Source organism: Ruditapes philippinarum, unplaced genomic scaffold (genome assembly GCF_026571515.1).
Source record: "Ruditapes philippinarum isolate M1 unplaced genomic scaffold, ASM2657151v2 ctg1058_1_1_1_1, whole genome shotgun sequence".
In the NCBI taxonomy this organism is placed as follows: domain Eukaryota; kingdom Metazoa; phylum Mollusca; class Bivalvia; order Venerida; family Veneridae; genus Ruditapes; species Ruditapes philippinarum.
The window spans coordinates 108,918-122,676 of record NW_026861848.1 but is presented as its reverse complement, the minus strand read 5'-3'; the positions used below and the strand labels follow the sequence as shown (position 1 = coordinate 122,676).

General features: G+C 30.9%; 1 protein-coding gene across 1 annotated transcript; it reads right to left on the bottom strand.

The window, feature by feature from the left end:
• Window positions 1-6,554: 6,554 nt before the first annotated feature.
• LOC132717106 (uncharacterized) lies at window positions 6,555-13,745 on the bottom strand. Its single transcript, XM_060700501.1, has 5 exons — window positions 13,451-13,745; window positions 12,936-13,098; window positions 9,583-9,719; window positions 8,192-8,317; window positions 6,555-7,829 (listed from the first exon to the last, which is right to left on the bottom strand). The coding sequence occupies exons 1-5, from the start codon at window positions 13,707-13,709 to the stop codon at window positions 7,309-7,311; spliced, it is 1,206 nt and encodes a 401-aa protein (XP_060556484.1). The 5' UTR covers window positions 13,710-13,745; the 3' UTR covers window positions 6,555-7,308.
• Between the last annotated feature and the right edge of the window lie 14 nt (window positions 13,746-13,759).

The window sequence follows — 13,759 nt, the reverse complement described above, 5'->3', positions numbered from 1 at the left end:
AAAATTATCCCAAAAAATATTTATACTCAAACATCTTGTGCTTAGCAAAAGTTGAGTAGTATGTATTATTCCTTTAACACAAATGATCAGTTAATTAACAGTTCTGCTTTTGGATATACAATGTTTTGTTTATTTCTACTAAACTGATTAAAACTATCCGTTACAATAAAATAACTATTATTATTGTAAATATGGGTTTAAAACACTTTTTCGAAGATACATTGTATTATACTTAACGGTTATTTTACATGGTTGAGTACAATACTGAATTCGAGTACACAGCTGTCAAAACTATACTGGACGTGATGCTTACCGATTCTGATATATGATACGCAGTCGTGTACAAGTCCGATATAATTAGTGTTGTTCTCAACCAAGTTTAATGACCTCTTTATATAACACCACTATATTTTAACATTTTGACATAACTTTGTTACCTCAATTACAGTAAGGATTAACTCTCAAAAAAGAAAACAAGGCTAGATTGAGAATGATATGCACTTGATAAAGGTATTTTGGACTCTAAAATGAAAACAATTGGGTGGTACATTATTTTGATATTATCCTTTTGGATTCTGGGAATGAAAATGAAGCTTTTCGGGGTAAAGATATGGATTTGAGGTGGACGTTTTAGACTAAAACGAGGCAAAATTTATAAGATTCGATCCAATAAGGATTCTGTTAGACCATCACCTGGCACAAAACCTGAAAATGCATTACTTATATCTAATAATGTGTGAAATAAAAAAGGAAGTCAGACGTCAACTACCACCAAGAGTGAAAATGTACCTCGTGTTTTGATGCTGACAGTAAGTTGAAGGTATTAGATGTATCAATAATTGACAATGTTTTATAAGTCATCTAAAACTTAACATTATTAAACTCTATCATATTCTTCACACAAATATGAAAAATACATCAGTATTGACTTTCGTTTCAGTTATACAGAGCAGATAACGATAAATATGTTTTCATCAATGAAAAACCATTTGACTTATTTCATTTTCATCAGCCTATAAAAGTGTAAAAGTGATAATAACAAACATATTTTAATGAAAAAAAGAAAGTAAAGAAAGAAAAGCATATCTGATTTATTTGCTTAATTGCAGTAGGTATATGCCAGATTTAATAAAACAGGGGCAAGAAAGAAAACATTAATCTAACTAAAAATTTTATTTATTATACATGAATATTGCTTACTTTGATTGTTGTTTTGGAACGCATGTGGTACAGATTATGCGGAACATATACCTTCCCTTTTGTAGGATAATTTTTTTTTTTATTTTGAAACACATTTGAACCCCATTATGTTTTTATATCTGAAAGTGATTATAGCGTGGTTAAAAATTATTGCTATCATTTATTTTTCCGACTTTGACAACGAGATAAACTAATGTGTAACGACATTAAAGATCGTGTGTTAATGATCTAAACTTCTAAAAAATTGCATCTATTTTCGGGTCAAATAACGTATTGGTTTAACGTGAAGTTGTCATTTAAACGATCGTAAAAACAATTCAGCACAATAAATGTCAACTTCTTAAGTATAAATGAGTGCAATGTTTAACATTTTAATATAAACGGCGTCTTCTTGGGGAAAATTATTCAAATTTTGGTTTTTTGAAGGTCTGTATGAAATCTACCAAAGAGTGTTGTCCAATTTCTTATCAATCTTATCAATTTATCAAAAACACACTATCAAAGTAAATATTTGTTGTTTTCTGTTTCGAATCATTTTTATATTTTATGGAATAACTATATGAATCATAAGCACTTTATTATTTTTTTTCTTTAATTTCAATTCATGGTATGACTCCAATATTTCTCTCGGCTTAATTACCGACGATAAATTTGGACTTTGTTTTTATGTAATTTTAATTATAGGTGGGGTGATTTGGGTAGCTTACACTCTCGAATAGAAGTGCGCAGCTCATAGTCTTTGCTATCAAGCTGTGTTCCGCTGCAACTGTGTACCTTTCATGTATACCTCTCTGGCAAAATAACCGTTGAAATGACCATGCTACGAATGTACGACACTTCAAGATATTTATACAGCCAAATTTCTTTACTTGTGACCTTCCACTGATTATATCAGTATTTAGCCTACTTTGCTTATCTAGTAATAATGCCGCCTTTTGCTCATAAAGGTGTTTGTTCTTTCGCAAACATAGAATCAGGTTGAGTCGAGTGCTGTCAAAAATACTCAAGAGTATTTATATGTACTAAATGAGTAATTGAGAATTAAAGTTATAGAGCATTAGTATTTGTCATAATATAATAAAAAAATACATGAAGAAAATACACACATGTCACATCATTTTTGCTTACAAATCAGTATCGATTATCGCCGGGGACGGGGACTGATAACGACGAGATGAAAGATTAATTTGATTGAATTTAAAGTGCTGATATACTGATAAGTCACATATAAACACACTGAATGCTACAAGTACAATTTACGACTGCAAAAAAAACTATTTCTTTTTTACCCAGATAACTTTAACCGCTTTCAGGGGTCATCGACCATCGGCTATTTATTAATTAACGCAATAATGTTATGTTTCTCTCATTGTTTATTTCAATGTGAACGAGTTTAATACTGTCCTATTTCTTTCAAATATCAATTGTAGTAAAAAATGTAGTACAGTGTCAACATGGAGAACAAAATGACAATTTTATTAGATATGTTTGGTCACCCGAACTGATCGAAACTTATCGGAAAATAACCAGTATCAAACGATTTATGTCATAATGTAGATTTAACCGATCGTTCTGCAATATTTTCTTTTTTATTAGGCTTAAAGAATGTGATGCAATAAATTTGTGTCTTATTGTCATCTAAATTCGGCCAGTGCACAAAAATATATAGAGAACAACAGGTTTGAGAAGACTCTACACATATTCAATAACTTGATTTCTCAAGTATTATGCAATACACGCCAAAATATTGACAAAATACTGACTTGGCAAAACAAATCATATTTCATGTGAGAGTTATCAAGAAAAAGTTAAGTTATTAAAATGATACTGTTAAATGGGAATAAAAAGGAAAACGATATAGACAAGCTTATATAAGATCATTCTTTCTCTTTCAAAAAGTTTTTATGCAAACGTTCCTGTTTTGTCTGATCATTGGTGTTCTTTCTGTTCATGTACAAACGTTTACTTTTTGTAACAATTACAAAATTTATGTTAGAATTTCGCTTGGTAGGGATTTCTTTTGTGTACACTGTCTTGTTTATCAGGGGCAATAAGACATGTTAGGGATAAGATTGAAATTTGATGCGTAAGACTATACGTACTGCGCATGCGCAGATAGCTGTCGGACAGGCCTTGAGAGATGTAAGACTTTTTGGTAGAACCATGTGTAAACCTCGTTTAGAATCTCATTATTTAATCAAAATGTAGTTCTTTGTTTTATTCATGAGCATAAAGCCACTTCCTACCATATCTACTTTAGCTGTGACAATGTATCGTGTGGATGAAATATTGTCAAAATCAGTTGCAGTCTTTCGACATCGTTCATTCCCGATGTCGAGTTGATGGAAAATCCTGGAAAATCGAAAATTATGCATAAAAAAACCGTCATTTGATTTTAACGAAGTGAATGATATGCTTTAATAGTTACCAAGTACCTACCACGTTTTTTACTTTAGATCACGCTGTTTGTATAAAAGAAGAAAGATTTGTTTGTTGTAATGTCAATATCGAAAATTTTAGCGCAAAAAGGAACAATAACCCGAGTTTTTAACTGCTTTTTCAAAGACAAAATGTGTGTTTCAACAATGTTGTGCATATAAGGCCCAAAAGCGGTGCATTTGTTCCATATGGTACTAAAGTTTTCAGCGTTTCCTCTATAAAATGGTTTGCTTCTACATTAAAATCCTGCTTTGATCATCAATTGCCCTGAAAGGAACGTTGCTTGTCTCAAAAACATATAATAAATATATTGTTATGTAAATCAATTATTTCATAAAAACATGACATTGCCTTTGTTGAAATTTACTCGTTAACCAAGTGGGATTGCTTTAACTTCGGTTATATCTTTGTGAACATCTCTAACACATGCAGATAAGGCACTTATTCAATGACTGGTCATCAAATTTCCTTTTGGCCAAATTAAATTGTCAAAAGATTAAACAGTAACAACTTCCGTTTTGACGTGAGTATTTTTTGTTTCCGCCGCCATCTTTCATGTTGCATATGAAGGATACTTAAAAAACGAATTTTACTCGAAATATGATAAACAAAATCAACAAGGAAAGGCGGCGTTCAATGAATTCAAGTCTAAATGAATAGAGTCTGGCGTTTGCATTGCTTTACCATTAACACGTAACACCTGCCTGGGCTTATTCTTTATCTGTATTTGTTTTCCTGAATTTCCTCACATTTTTCTTAGTCGCATTTGGACAACTTTTGATCTTCAATAATTTCAATGTTTAGTACATTTTTTCCTGTATGACAATTATAGCAAATTGCGGTGGCATGTGAATGACTAGTTCGGTAAGGATTGCTGGTAGCGTGGGTTCAAACTATGTCTTGGATAAGACGTTATTTCCATGAGTAAGAGATTTTACCCCTATTGATGTGTAAAGGTTGGCACTCAAGGAATGGGTTTGAGAAAAGTTCAATACGCTTACTGCTTCCAACACTAAAGAAAGAAATCAAATTCGTATGAACTAACCTTTTTTAAAGCTAACAAACACAAATTATCTTGGCCAAAAATACCTTGATGAAGTCAATCAATACATCCGGTAATTAATCGGATGATAAATTTGCACTTTATTTGCCCTTTAGAACTAGGAGAAAACGCAATCAGATGTTTAAATGCCAGCCGTCGTTTTACTAAGTCGATACGTCGTAATGACTTTCAAGACATTACTTCACTGTCAGACGAAATAGACATACCAGTCTCGTCAATCTTGTCTTTTTGTGTAAGGCTGATTCAAATATAAGATTGGTTACACTCTTGCTCTCTCTTTTGGACAAGGGCTCTTTATTTTGCTGTTAGACAAAATAGACATACTTGTCTCGTCAATCTTGCCTATTTGTGTAAGGTTGACGCAAATTTAAGATGGGTTACACCCTTCCTTCTAGATATAAAGCTTCTGTGTTTGTTGGGTAAGAAATAACAATGTATTATGTTATATAAATTGCTTTTATTCATTAAGTTTATTTGAATCTGGTTATATATATCATTTTCGTAGCTCAGGATTAAAAATACTTTGCATACATCAAAATCTTTCAAATTCACTACGTTTGTACAATTATGTTGCTATCAAAATGAAAAAAAAAAAACGTAAATGGGGGTATTTATAAGGTACATGCACACTTTGCAATTAACTATCGTTGAAACTATTAATACATAGAATATGTCTGCTATAATTAATTATGCTTCAATCCATTTAAAGATCCTGTATGTTTTGATCAAAGTGGTAAACCACACTAAGTGAAAAAATATATATGTACATAATTATGCAAAAAAAAACAATTTTTATTGCCTCCCTTTATTTACATCGGTGATATCTTTATAAATTAAAATGCTTTTTTAACCTACAATATTGATAAATCTTAATTTATTAAGCATCATATTTATGATTTAAAACCATAAAAATCTGTTTCGGGATCTTTAAATTGATAGGTGCATTGAGTAATGGTAGTTGTATTGAATCTAAATAAAGCTTTAATTTTTAAATACAGAGAGTGGTTCACTAGAGCTTATTTTTAAAAAAAGAAAAGTTTCTAACTATCTTAAATATGTTTATATCTAGTTGAAAAACTGATAGATTGGTAATTTGGGCTCCACCAAAACCGTGTAACCTTATGTTACGTCAGTACTTTAAGCTTTCATTAAAGTTTTGTATATTCTAATATTCGTGAAAAACATCCTTTTTATAATTCTAGGCATTTCTATTTTCATCAAAACAGTTTTAGTATCAGGTATATTCCTCTTTTAAGTAAAAAAATCAATTTGTTGATCGAAACATATCATAATCGGAATACATAGATGAAATATTTTGTCAATTAATATCACGTAAATGTAACTACACGTTCTATGACTTGTAAAAAACTGCTGTGATTTTTAATCTCAATTGTGTTTGCAACCTTTTCTATATTCTGAACGTGAAACATTGCAGTAAGTGTAACGGTCATTTTCTGACAGTAAATGGAAAATGCTATTTCTTCTTATTGTTACAAAAACAATTGTTTTATCTTTAGAATGACATATTTGTTCTCATATTCATTACAAGTGAATAACATTTTAAGCGGCCTAAAGCTTTATTTTCTGTTAAAAAAATAATCATGCGTTCTCTCAAACGAAATATTTCAGTCAGTAATTTTATTTTCGAAAAGTTCACATTTACAAAACACCGTCCAGATAGCTATTAATAACGCGACAATGACGTTCGTTTCTAAAAATATAAAACCGGGGAACTAATCTTTATTAATTAAGTTTGGCTGTGAGCCTGTGACTAAAAAAAGGATTGGAGCACCACACTAAATACCGTATTCCGGTATATACCGGACAAGGCGCTTGAATGATAAAATGCTAAAAGCTTGTCTTTTTACCCAACGGAATTTAAATTTAACAGGTCTAATTCATCTTTTCACACCGAATCTAGTACGATAATCAAGGGAAATGTAAAAATCGGCGAAAAAAAAAAACGATATTTGCCTATTTTGTGATCATGATTTCTGCAAGCGTCTAGAGGTGCTGCTCCAATCCTGTATTGAGCTAAATCCATTAAGTTTAAATATAGAGGATGGACCGGTAGATTATAGGTATCAAGCGGTTTCATGTTTATACATTTTATCGTCGACAGAATTCATTTTTCAACTTAATTTTGATTTGACACTTATATGCAACGATTTATCTACTAAAGGGTAATAAATTTCAACTTAAGAAAACCCGAAGGCCGCTTTAAAGCATAATTGTAATAGAAGCAATAATCTTGTGCAATATGTGACTAAAGTGGTTAGCTAAATTATCTTTGAAAGTGTTTGGGTTAAACAACATTCACAGTTTGAGAATGTATATTTAATGAGTCGTAGATTCAAATGTTCCTGTTATTTACTTTAATTATTGTATTGTTTTCTAAACATAATTACCTGCAGCTGATTTGACCACTTAAAGAAAGAGTTCAATGTTAATATAAAAGGCAATAATACTTCATTATTAAAAGAGTTTAATATTGAGTAGGAATATTATAACTTTTGTAAATGACAATAAGGTTTAGAAATGTTATTTGCATATGCATAAACACATTATATTCTCTGCGTCTTCCATTCTTTTTTTCTACTAATCGTTTACATGTTTTTTGGAAATGTTCGTTTATATGGCGGCATCAATGCTTTAACATATCTTGGACAATCTATGACAGCAGCTACTGTGCCAGGTGAAATTGTTGAATTTCTTGATGGAGTAGTTGCTGGTATTCTTGCTTTAGAATATGTTGGTTGGCTATATGGAAGTGGGTTAACATTAATCGTTAATGGTTCTGGCATCGGATCAGTCTTGAATGGTTCTGTCATAGTACCTGTATTTACTGTTAGTATGTTAGTATCCGTTGATTTCGACGCTAGAAGTTTGCTCTTGATTGCATTTTTAATACTCGAGGTTTCTACCACAGCAAAATCCTCGTTATCTTGGTTAGATTCATTTCCGTCTTCATTCAATTTATTTGACACATCTTCATCTTGTCTTGGATGTTTAAATAACATTGACATAACGTATACCTCTGACAAGAGACCATTCATAAGGAGACATCCACCACCTATCTTAAACATTTTTTTCCAGTCTTGCTGGCCGTCTGTCGTACGTTGTGCACCTCGAATAAAATAAACTTTGAATTTATATTTAAAAGAAATCCAAATTTATTAGTACATTACAAATATAAAGGTGCTTATAACCCATTATATATCATTTTGCAGAATGCAAAAGTCACACTAAAACAAATTAAAAAAAGTATTGACCTTAGTTGACACTTGAACAAAAGTCTTGCAAATAGGTGAAAGCGTATATTATGATGCAACTTATTTGGAAAGTTTAATGTTACGATTTAATTCTGTAAATTAATATTACTGATTATTTCGTTTAGCTTATGCTTTCATCCAGCCAGTATCTTACAATTTCTTTGACTTAATATCATTAAAAAAGTGTTCAGCAATTCTAAATGGAAATAAAACTTACTGTGTACAGTTTCAGCTACTATACCGGCTAATCCTGTGAACATATGAAGAAGTCCCTCCGTTATTTTAATATTAGAACTTCCAAGGACATCTGGCATTGCTTCAGTTCTTATATTTTCTGATAAACCTTGCAAAGTAGTGATAATGTCAGTTTAACACATGTATAAATATTGTCCGCCAATACATTAAAATATCGATGTGTCAGCTATGTGTGTATCTGTATTGTTACTTGTTTTTAGATGTATACTTGTTTTGTGATGTCTGTCTTGTTGGATTGTCGTTGACGGTAGGTATTCCTCCCCCCCTTTCCATTTTTAATTCCCCCCCCACCTTTTCACCCGTAAAGCCCCTTCCCTTTAATTTCATTATGTGCCTGTTTTTGTTTATATTATTTCACAATACATGTCCCGCTCCTTTCACCCTTGTGTCCACTCCATTTACTTTTTTGGTGTCCTGCTTGGGTGTGTCCGGGGGCGGCGTCCTGTGAACGTTGCCTTTGCCTTGTGATCTTTATTTCTTGTTATTTTAGTGTTTTGTTTTCTAAATTAAACCTAGCTAGCTTATTGTATGTTTATGATTTGTAGATATCATCACATGCTTAAAGAATAAAAGAAAAAGAAAACTTCTCAAGTAGGCCTAAAGTACACTTAAAACTTAAAAGGTAAGGACAGTTTAGTTATTGTTACTCTTGGTTTACTTTTGTTAGAGTTAGATTTAATTGACAATTTCAGATCGTCACAGTATTTTTGTTCGGGGTAATCGCCTCGGGTAACAGTGTTTTCCTCGGGATGATATTATACTGTTACCCACAAACCCATGTGTTATTTACATACTATTCGCTACTTCTTGGAAGGAAGTAAAAATGCACTAAATGGTGACTCATTGAATTAACGTTATCTTGATACAATTTAATGTGTACTTTTTTATTGTGATGAAAACATGATGAACAAGAGTAGTGCGCAATGACATGCATGTGGAATATCAGGTTAATCCATGGAATCAGCTACTTATTGTTTAAATAGATGCATGCATGTTAGAGTGTACACCACTTCCGGTTCTAGAGTTTTATTGTATTGACCAGGAATGAGATATTGAGACAATTGTAGTTTAACCTAGTGTTACAGTGTTTATTTTTGTTTAATCATTGTACAATATCAAACTACACACATAGGTCATCTAAGTGGCACTACGAATTGTGAAAAATACGTTCATTTGTTCTAAATTATCCTTTTATACTTAATTTCTATTAACAAAGTCTTTTTACATTACAATAATTCTAAAAACTTTACGACAAAACACATTGAATGATTAAAACATGCAAATAAACACAAACAAACATGTTTGTATGCAGACAGACAAACATATAGTTTGAAGAAAATCGCAAATTTATACCTTTTAAAGCCATAAGAATAAGATTGAAGTAGATGTGATAGCCAACTTTGTCTAAAGTTACTGCAGAAGAAAAACCGATAACTTGACAAGCAATGGAAACGATTGTGAAGGCAAAGTCCAAACCTCTCCTTCTATACCTATGAAAATATAGCAAAATCCAGATATTCAGAATTTACTCTTGACAGAAAATGAATGCAAAAACCAGTTACGTCAATTCCTGACTTTAAGAAATGAATATGTTATCTATATAGGAAGAAAAAGGAATACAAAATAGAATAAATAACTTGTAGGAGTTGACTTAATTTTCCAAAATCCTCAGGACTTATTCTGAAAAACATTAAATAGATACAGTTCAGAGAAACAATTACAAATAAATTATACAAAACATATATAACTAAACAACATTTATTTCTGAAATTTCAACAATTGTTATTAGATTAAATGTAAAGATTATTGCACCATTTAACAAATATAAGCAAGTTTGTTTCGGCAACCGTTTATTACTATTCTCACAGCATCTGGTTTAGGAAAGTTGCAACAAAATGTTGCAGAACATTTAAAGAAGATGGTTGATTAGTGTTATTTGTTTAATACTACTTTATTATTATAATATAAAAGGGATTTATATAATATATTCTACATATTGTCTAAAACGTGTCAAGATTTACCTGAAGGAAATATTCAAGCCCAAACAGACAACAGGGTTTTATGACCAACATAGATAATGGACAATATATATGTACAACATTTATAGAAACTATCCCTCTGATTCATTTCTTTCCGAACAGATTCCTTACAGGAATTAGATAAGTTTATAAATGGTATATGCAAAAGAATAATAATTCTTTCTAATGGCAAAATAAGGGGATCATTTAAGGTATGACCCACCTAATGCATTACCTCCACTTTGAAGAGTATTCAAATAGGCTAGAACTTGTGTCAACTGCATTAAAGCTGAGGGGCGCGGGTAGAGGCAACTTTTATTTTCTTTCTATTTTTTTCTTTCAACATTTGTTGTGTCTCTTGGGTCACTCTTGGTAAGAAAAGAGTGTTTCATTTTAATTATAAAATTATTATTGATATTTTATGGCTAAATTATGCCAAATTTATCAACATATATGATACCTGATATTTTCAAACTCTAATTATATAAAAAATTAGACGGTAACAGTATTTTATATTTGACAAGCTCAAACAGTATACTTTAAAAAAAAATAGGCAAACTTTGAAAACAGTCCCTCAATTTGATAAATTTTAAGGCTATTAAGGTCCTCCAAGAAGGAAATTGTCAACCAAGGGTTTAAAATTGGTGGGGTAGGGTAACACTTGTATACATATTTCAAACATTTTGTGTAGAAACACTAATTTTTCTTGTGTAATTTGTTAGTTGAATGCTATTATTTGTTTTTTAACAATAATCAAATGGAAAATATTTTTCATATTGATTATAATTATGATAGATTACTGAGAGTTTCTCCTTTCTGAAAAAGAGCCCTTCTTGTAGCTAAGTTTCAAGTAAGAAAAAATACCATAACTCGTTAACCATATGGTAAACTTTCTTTAAATTTTGCATACAGGTGTCCTTTAAGGTATATATTAGACCTATGTTGTCAATTTTATAGTTCCTTATAGTGTCCTTAGGGAGCTCATACTTTAAGAGACAGAAATTAATTTCGAACGTGGGTGGCAAAATATGATACAATAGGGGTTTATCATACACTAGTGGAAGAACTAAACATCCTTTTACAAAAATAAACTTTTTACTAGTCTTATGGTGCTTTGAAGGAAATTAAACTTTTTTATGATAAATTTTGGAATTAATTATACAGAGAAATATTCAAAACTTTAGGTTTCTATTAATTCTTTCGCGGAAATTTACAAAATTTATTTCATTAATAACAGTATTTGGGAATTGTTTTCATTATATGAAAACAAATACTTTTATCATTTGTATTTACCTTTTTGGATACGATTAATGATTTATAGATCAATTAACATTTAGTTAATTGTAAAGTTTACTTGGACCCTAGAAGAACGAATAATTTGCCGAACCAACATTTTCGTTTCACAGTACAAAATATAAATAGAATATTACAGGACCAATACTCAACACACACAATGTACAGGAATGACGATAGCATTTAAATACCATTATTCCGTCATTATGCATGTTATCCATTCATGTAAAAGTTTTGAAATATATCAAAAAAAAATCTAAATTTGAAGTAAAACATATATTTCTGAAAAATGTCCGAAGTTACAGGGCAATAACTAAAATCGAAAAAAAAAACAAACAAACAAAAAACAGAATCAGAATCCTATAAGTACGTAATTTGCGGTAAAATGGAAAATTTTACAGGCATGGTTTCATGAAGATTGTTTAAAAACTTTAAATTAATATCTTTTCATTCTTCAACTTCAATCAACTTTTATGCATTTACTTTCACTGATTTTAAGAGATATTTTCCTTTTCCAGCTTAACCTTAAGATTACATTAAAAAAGAAATACATTTCAAATTGTACATTTGTAAAAAAGAGAAAAACTAAAATCCCTTTAGAACGCCCAAAACGACAAATTTGAAAATACTGCAGGATTTGGTTGATTGAACTTCTTTCTTTGGCAATACATCACATCTGCAATAGGCTAAAATGTATCATAACTCAGAAATGGAACTGCAGAAAGTGACAGTATTTAATTTCTTTCCTGCCTGCTTAAATATGTGAAAATAAATAACCGTCCATTAATAGATTAAGAATATGACACTCGTTATAAAAGAAAGGGTTAACAATTCGAAAACGTAAGTTGGATTCGATTGAAATTACTTAACACATGATCTCGGGACAAGATTTTACACAGTACCAACACATAAAGGTCATTTTTTCCCGTTTTTTGAATGAATGGGCACCTGAGTAAAAGCGGCGACATTCCATACGCTAGTTACATCACCTAACGAATCTGAAGTCCATGTCGGATTCGTATACACAGCGGTTAGGGCCATTAGCTTTAAAGAAAAAACATTAACCATTCGACCAAGTACACTCCGTAATTTCCTTATTCATGATTGTATATGATCCATATATAACATGTAGTGGGTCCGATTGTTGTAGACATATTGTATTAAACATTGTGTATGAATAAATGTATTATGTGACTATAACATTCAGTCATGTCTATTAAAATCAACCTGATCAACTGGCTGTTATATATGAATCAAGCTAGATGGAAGAAAAGATGGATTACGCTGATTCATTACCTGCGCATTTCCCCCAAAAACTCTAAGAAATTGTGTAAGGCAATCGGAACTATACGAAGGTATTTTTAAATACATATTCATTTTGGTAAAGTTTGTTACCTTTTGAGGCAGCTGCACTTCCTTGCCAAATATGACAATATTATTCCGACTAAAGTTCCTATTATTACTGTTAGATCTTCAACGAAAGAATCTGTGGTAGATTCTATATGCCCCTTAATTTTCTTTGAGATCCCCGACTGAGAAAATCTGGGAAGTGAAGTCCCTTTAATAATAATTAAATAGTTTTAATAACAATTTAAGTAAGATATGATAAAACTGATATTAACAATACTTCTTTAAGATAACAACATAACAACAACAACAACAACAACAGCAACAACAACAACAAAAAAGCAATAATAATAAAGGTCAAAGAATGCTTTTAAAGAAATGTATCTGCATAACTGTATTAATTTCAAAACACAAAAAGAAGACAGAACGTAAAATGACTCGGACATATTGGCAGTTAATTACTGTTTAAAAGGATACAAACTCTAGAAGCTTTAACCGGCAATTTCATTTAAATAAAATTTTCACTTCTATCATCATTTATGTAACAATTAAATAACGGGTACCGAATCTAAAGGTGGAAAACACCCCAACAACTGTCCACAACGTTTTCCTTTTCAACACAGGAAAGTTGTCTAAAACTTTATCTAAGCATGGAACTTTACAATTATTTTTCCGCCCTCCTTTTGTTTCTGCTTTCTTATTGGTATTTCTTTCCTCCTCGATTTCTTGTTCAGATATAACCTGAATATAAAACCTTGTAAAGTTCACAATAATTATTCGTCTAAAATGATATATTTTACATTTATTAGCTGAAATGAGCATTTGACTGCCAAAAATGTAAATTAATATTTTCCTTTTCTATTTACTTATGT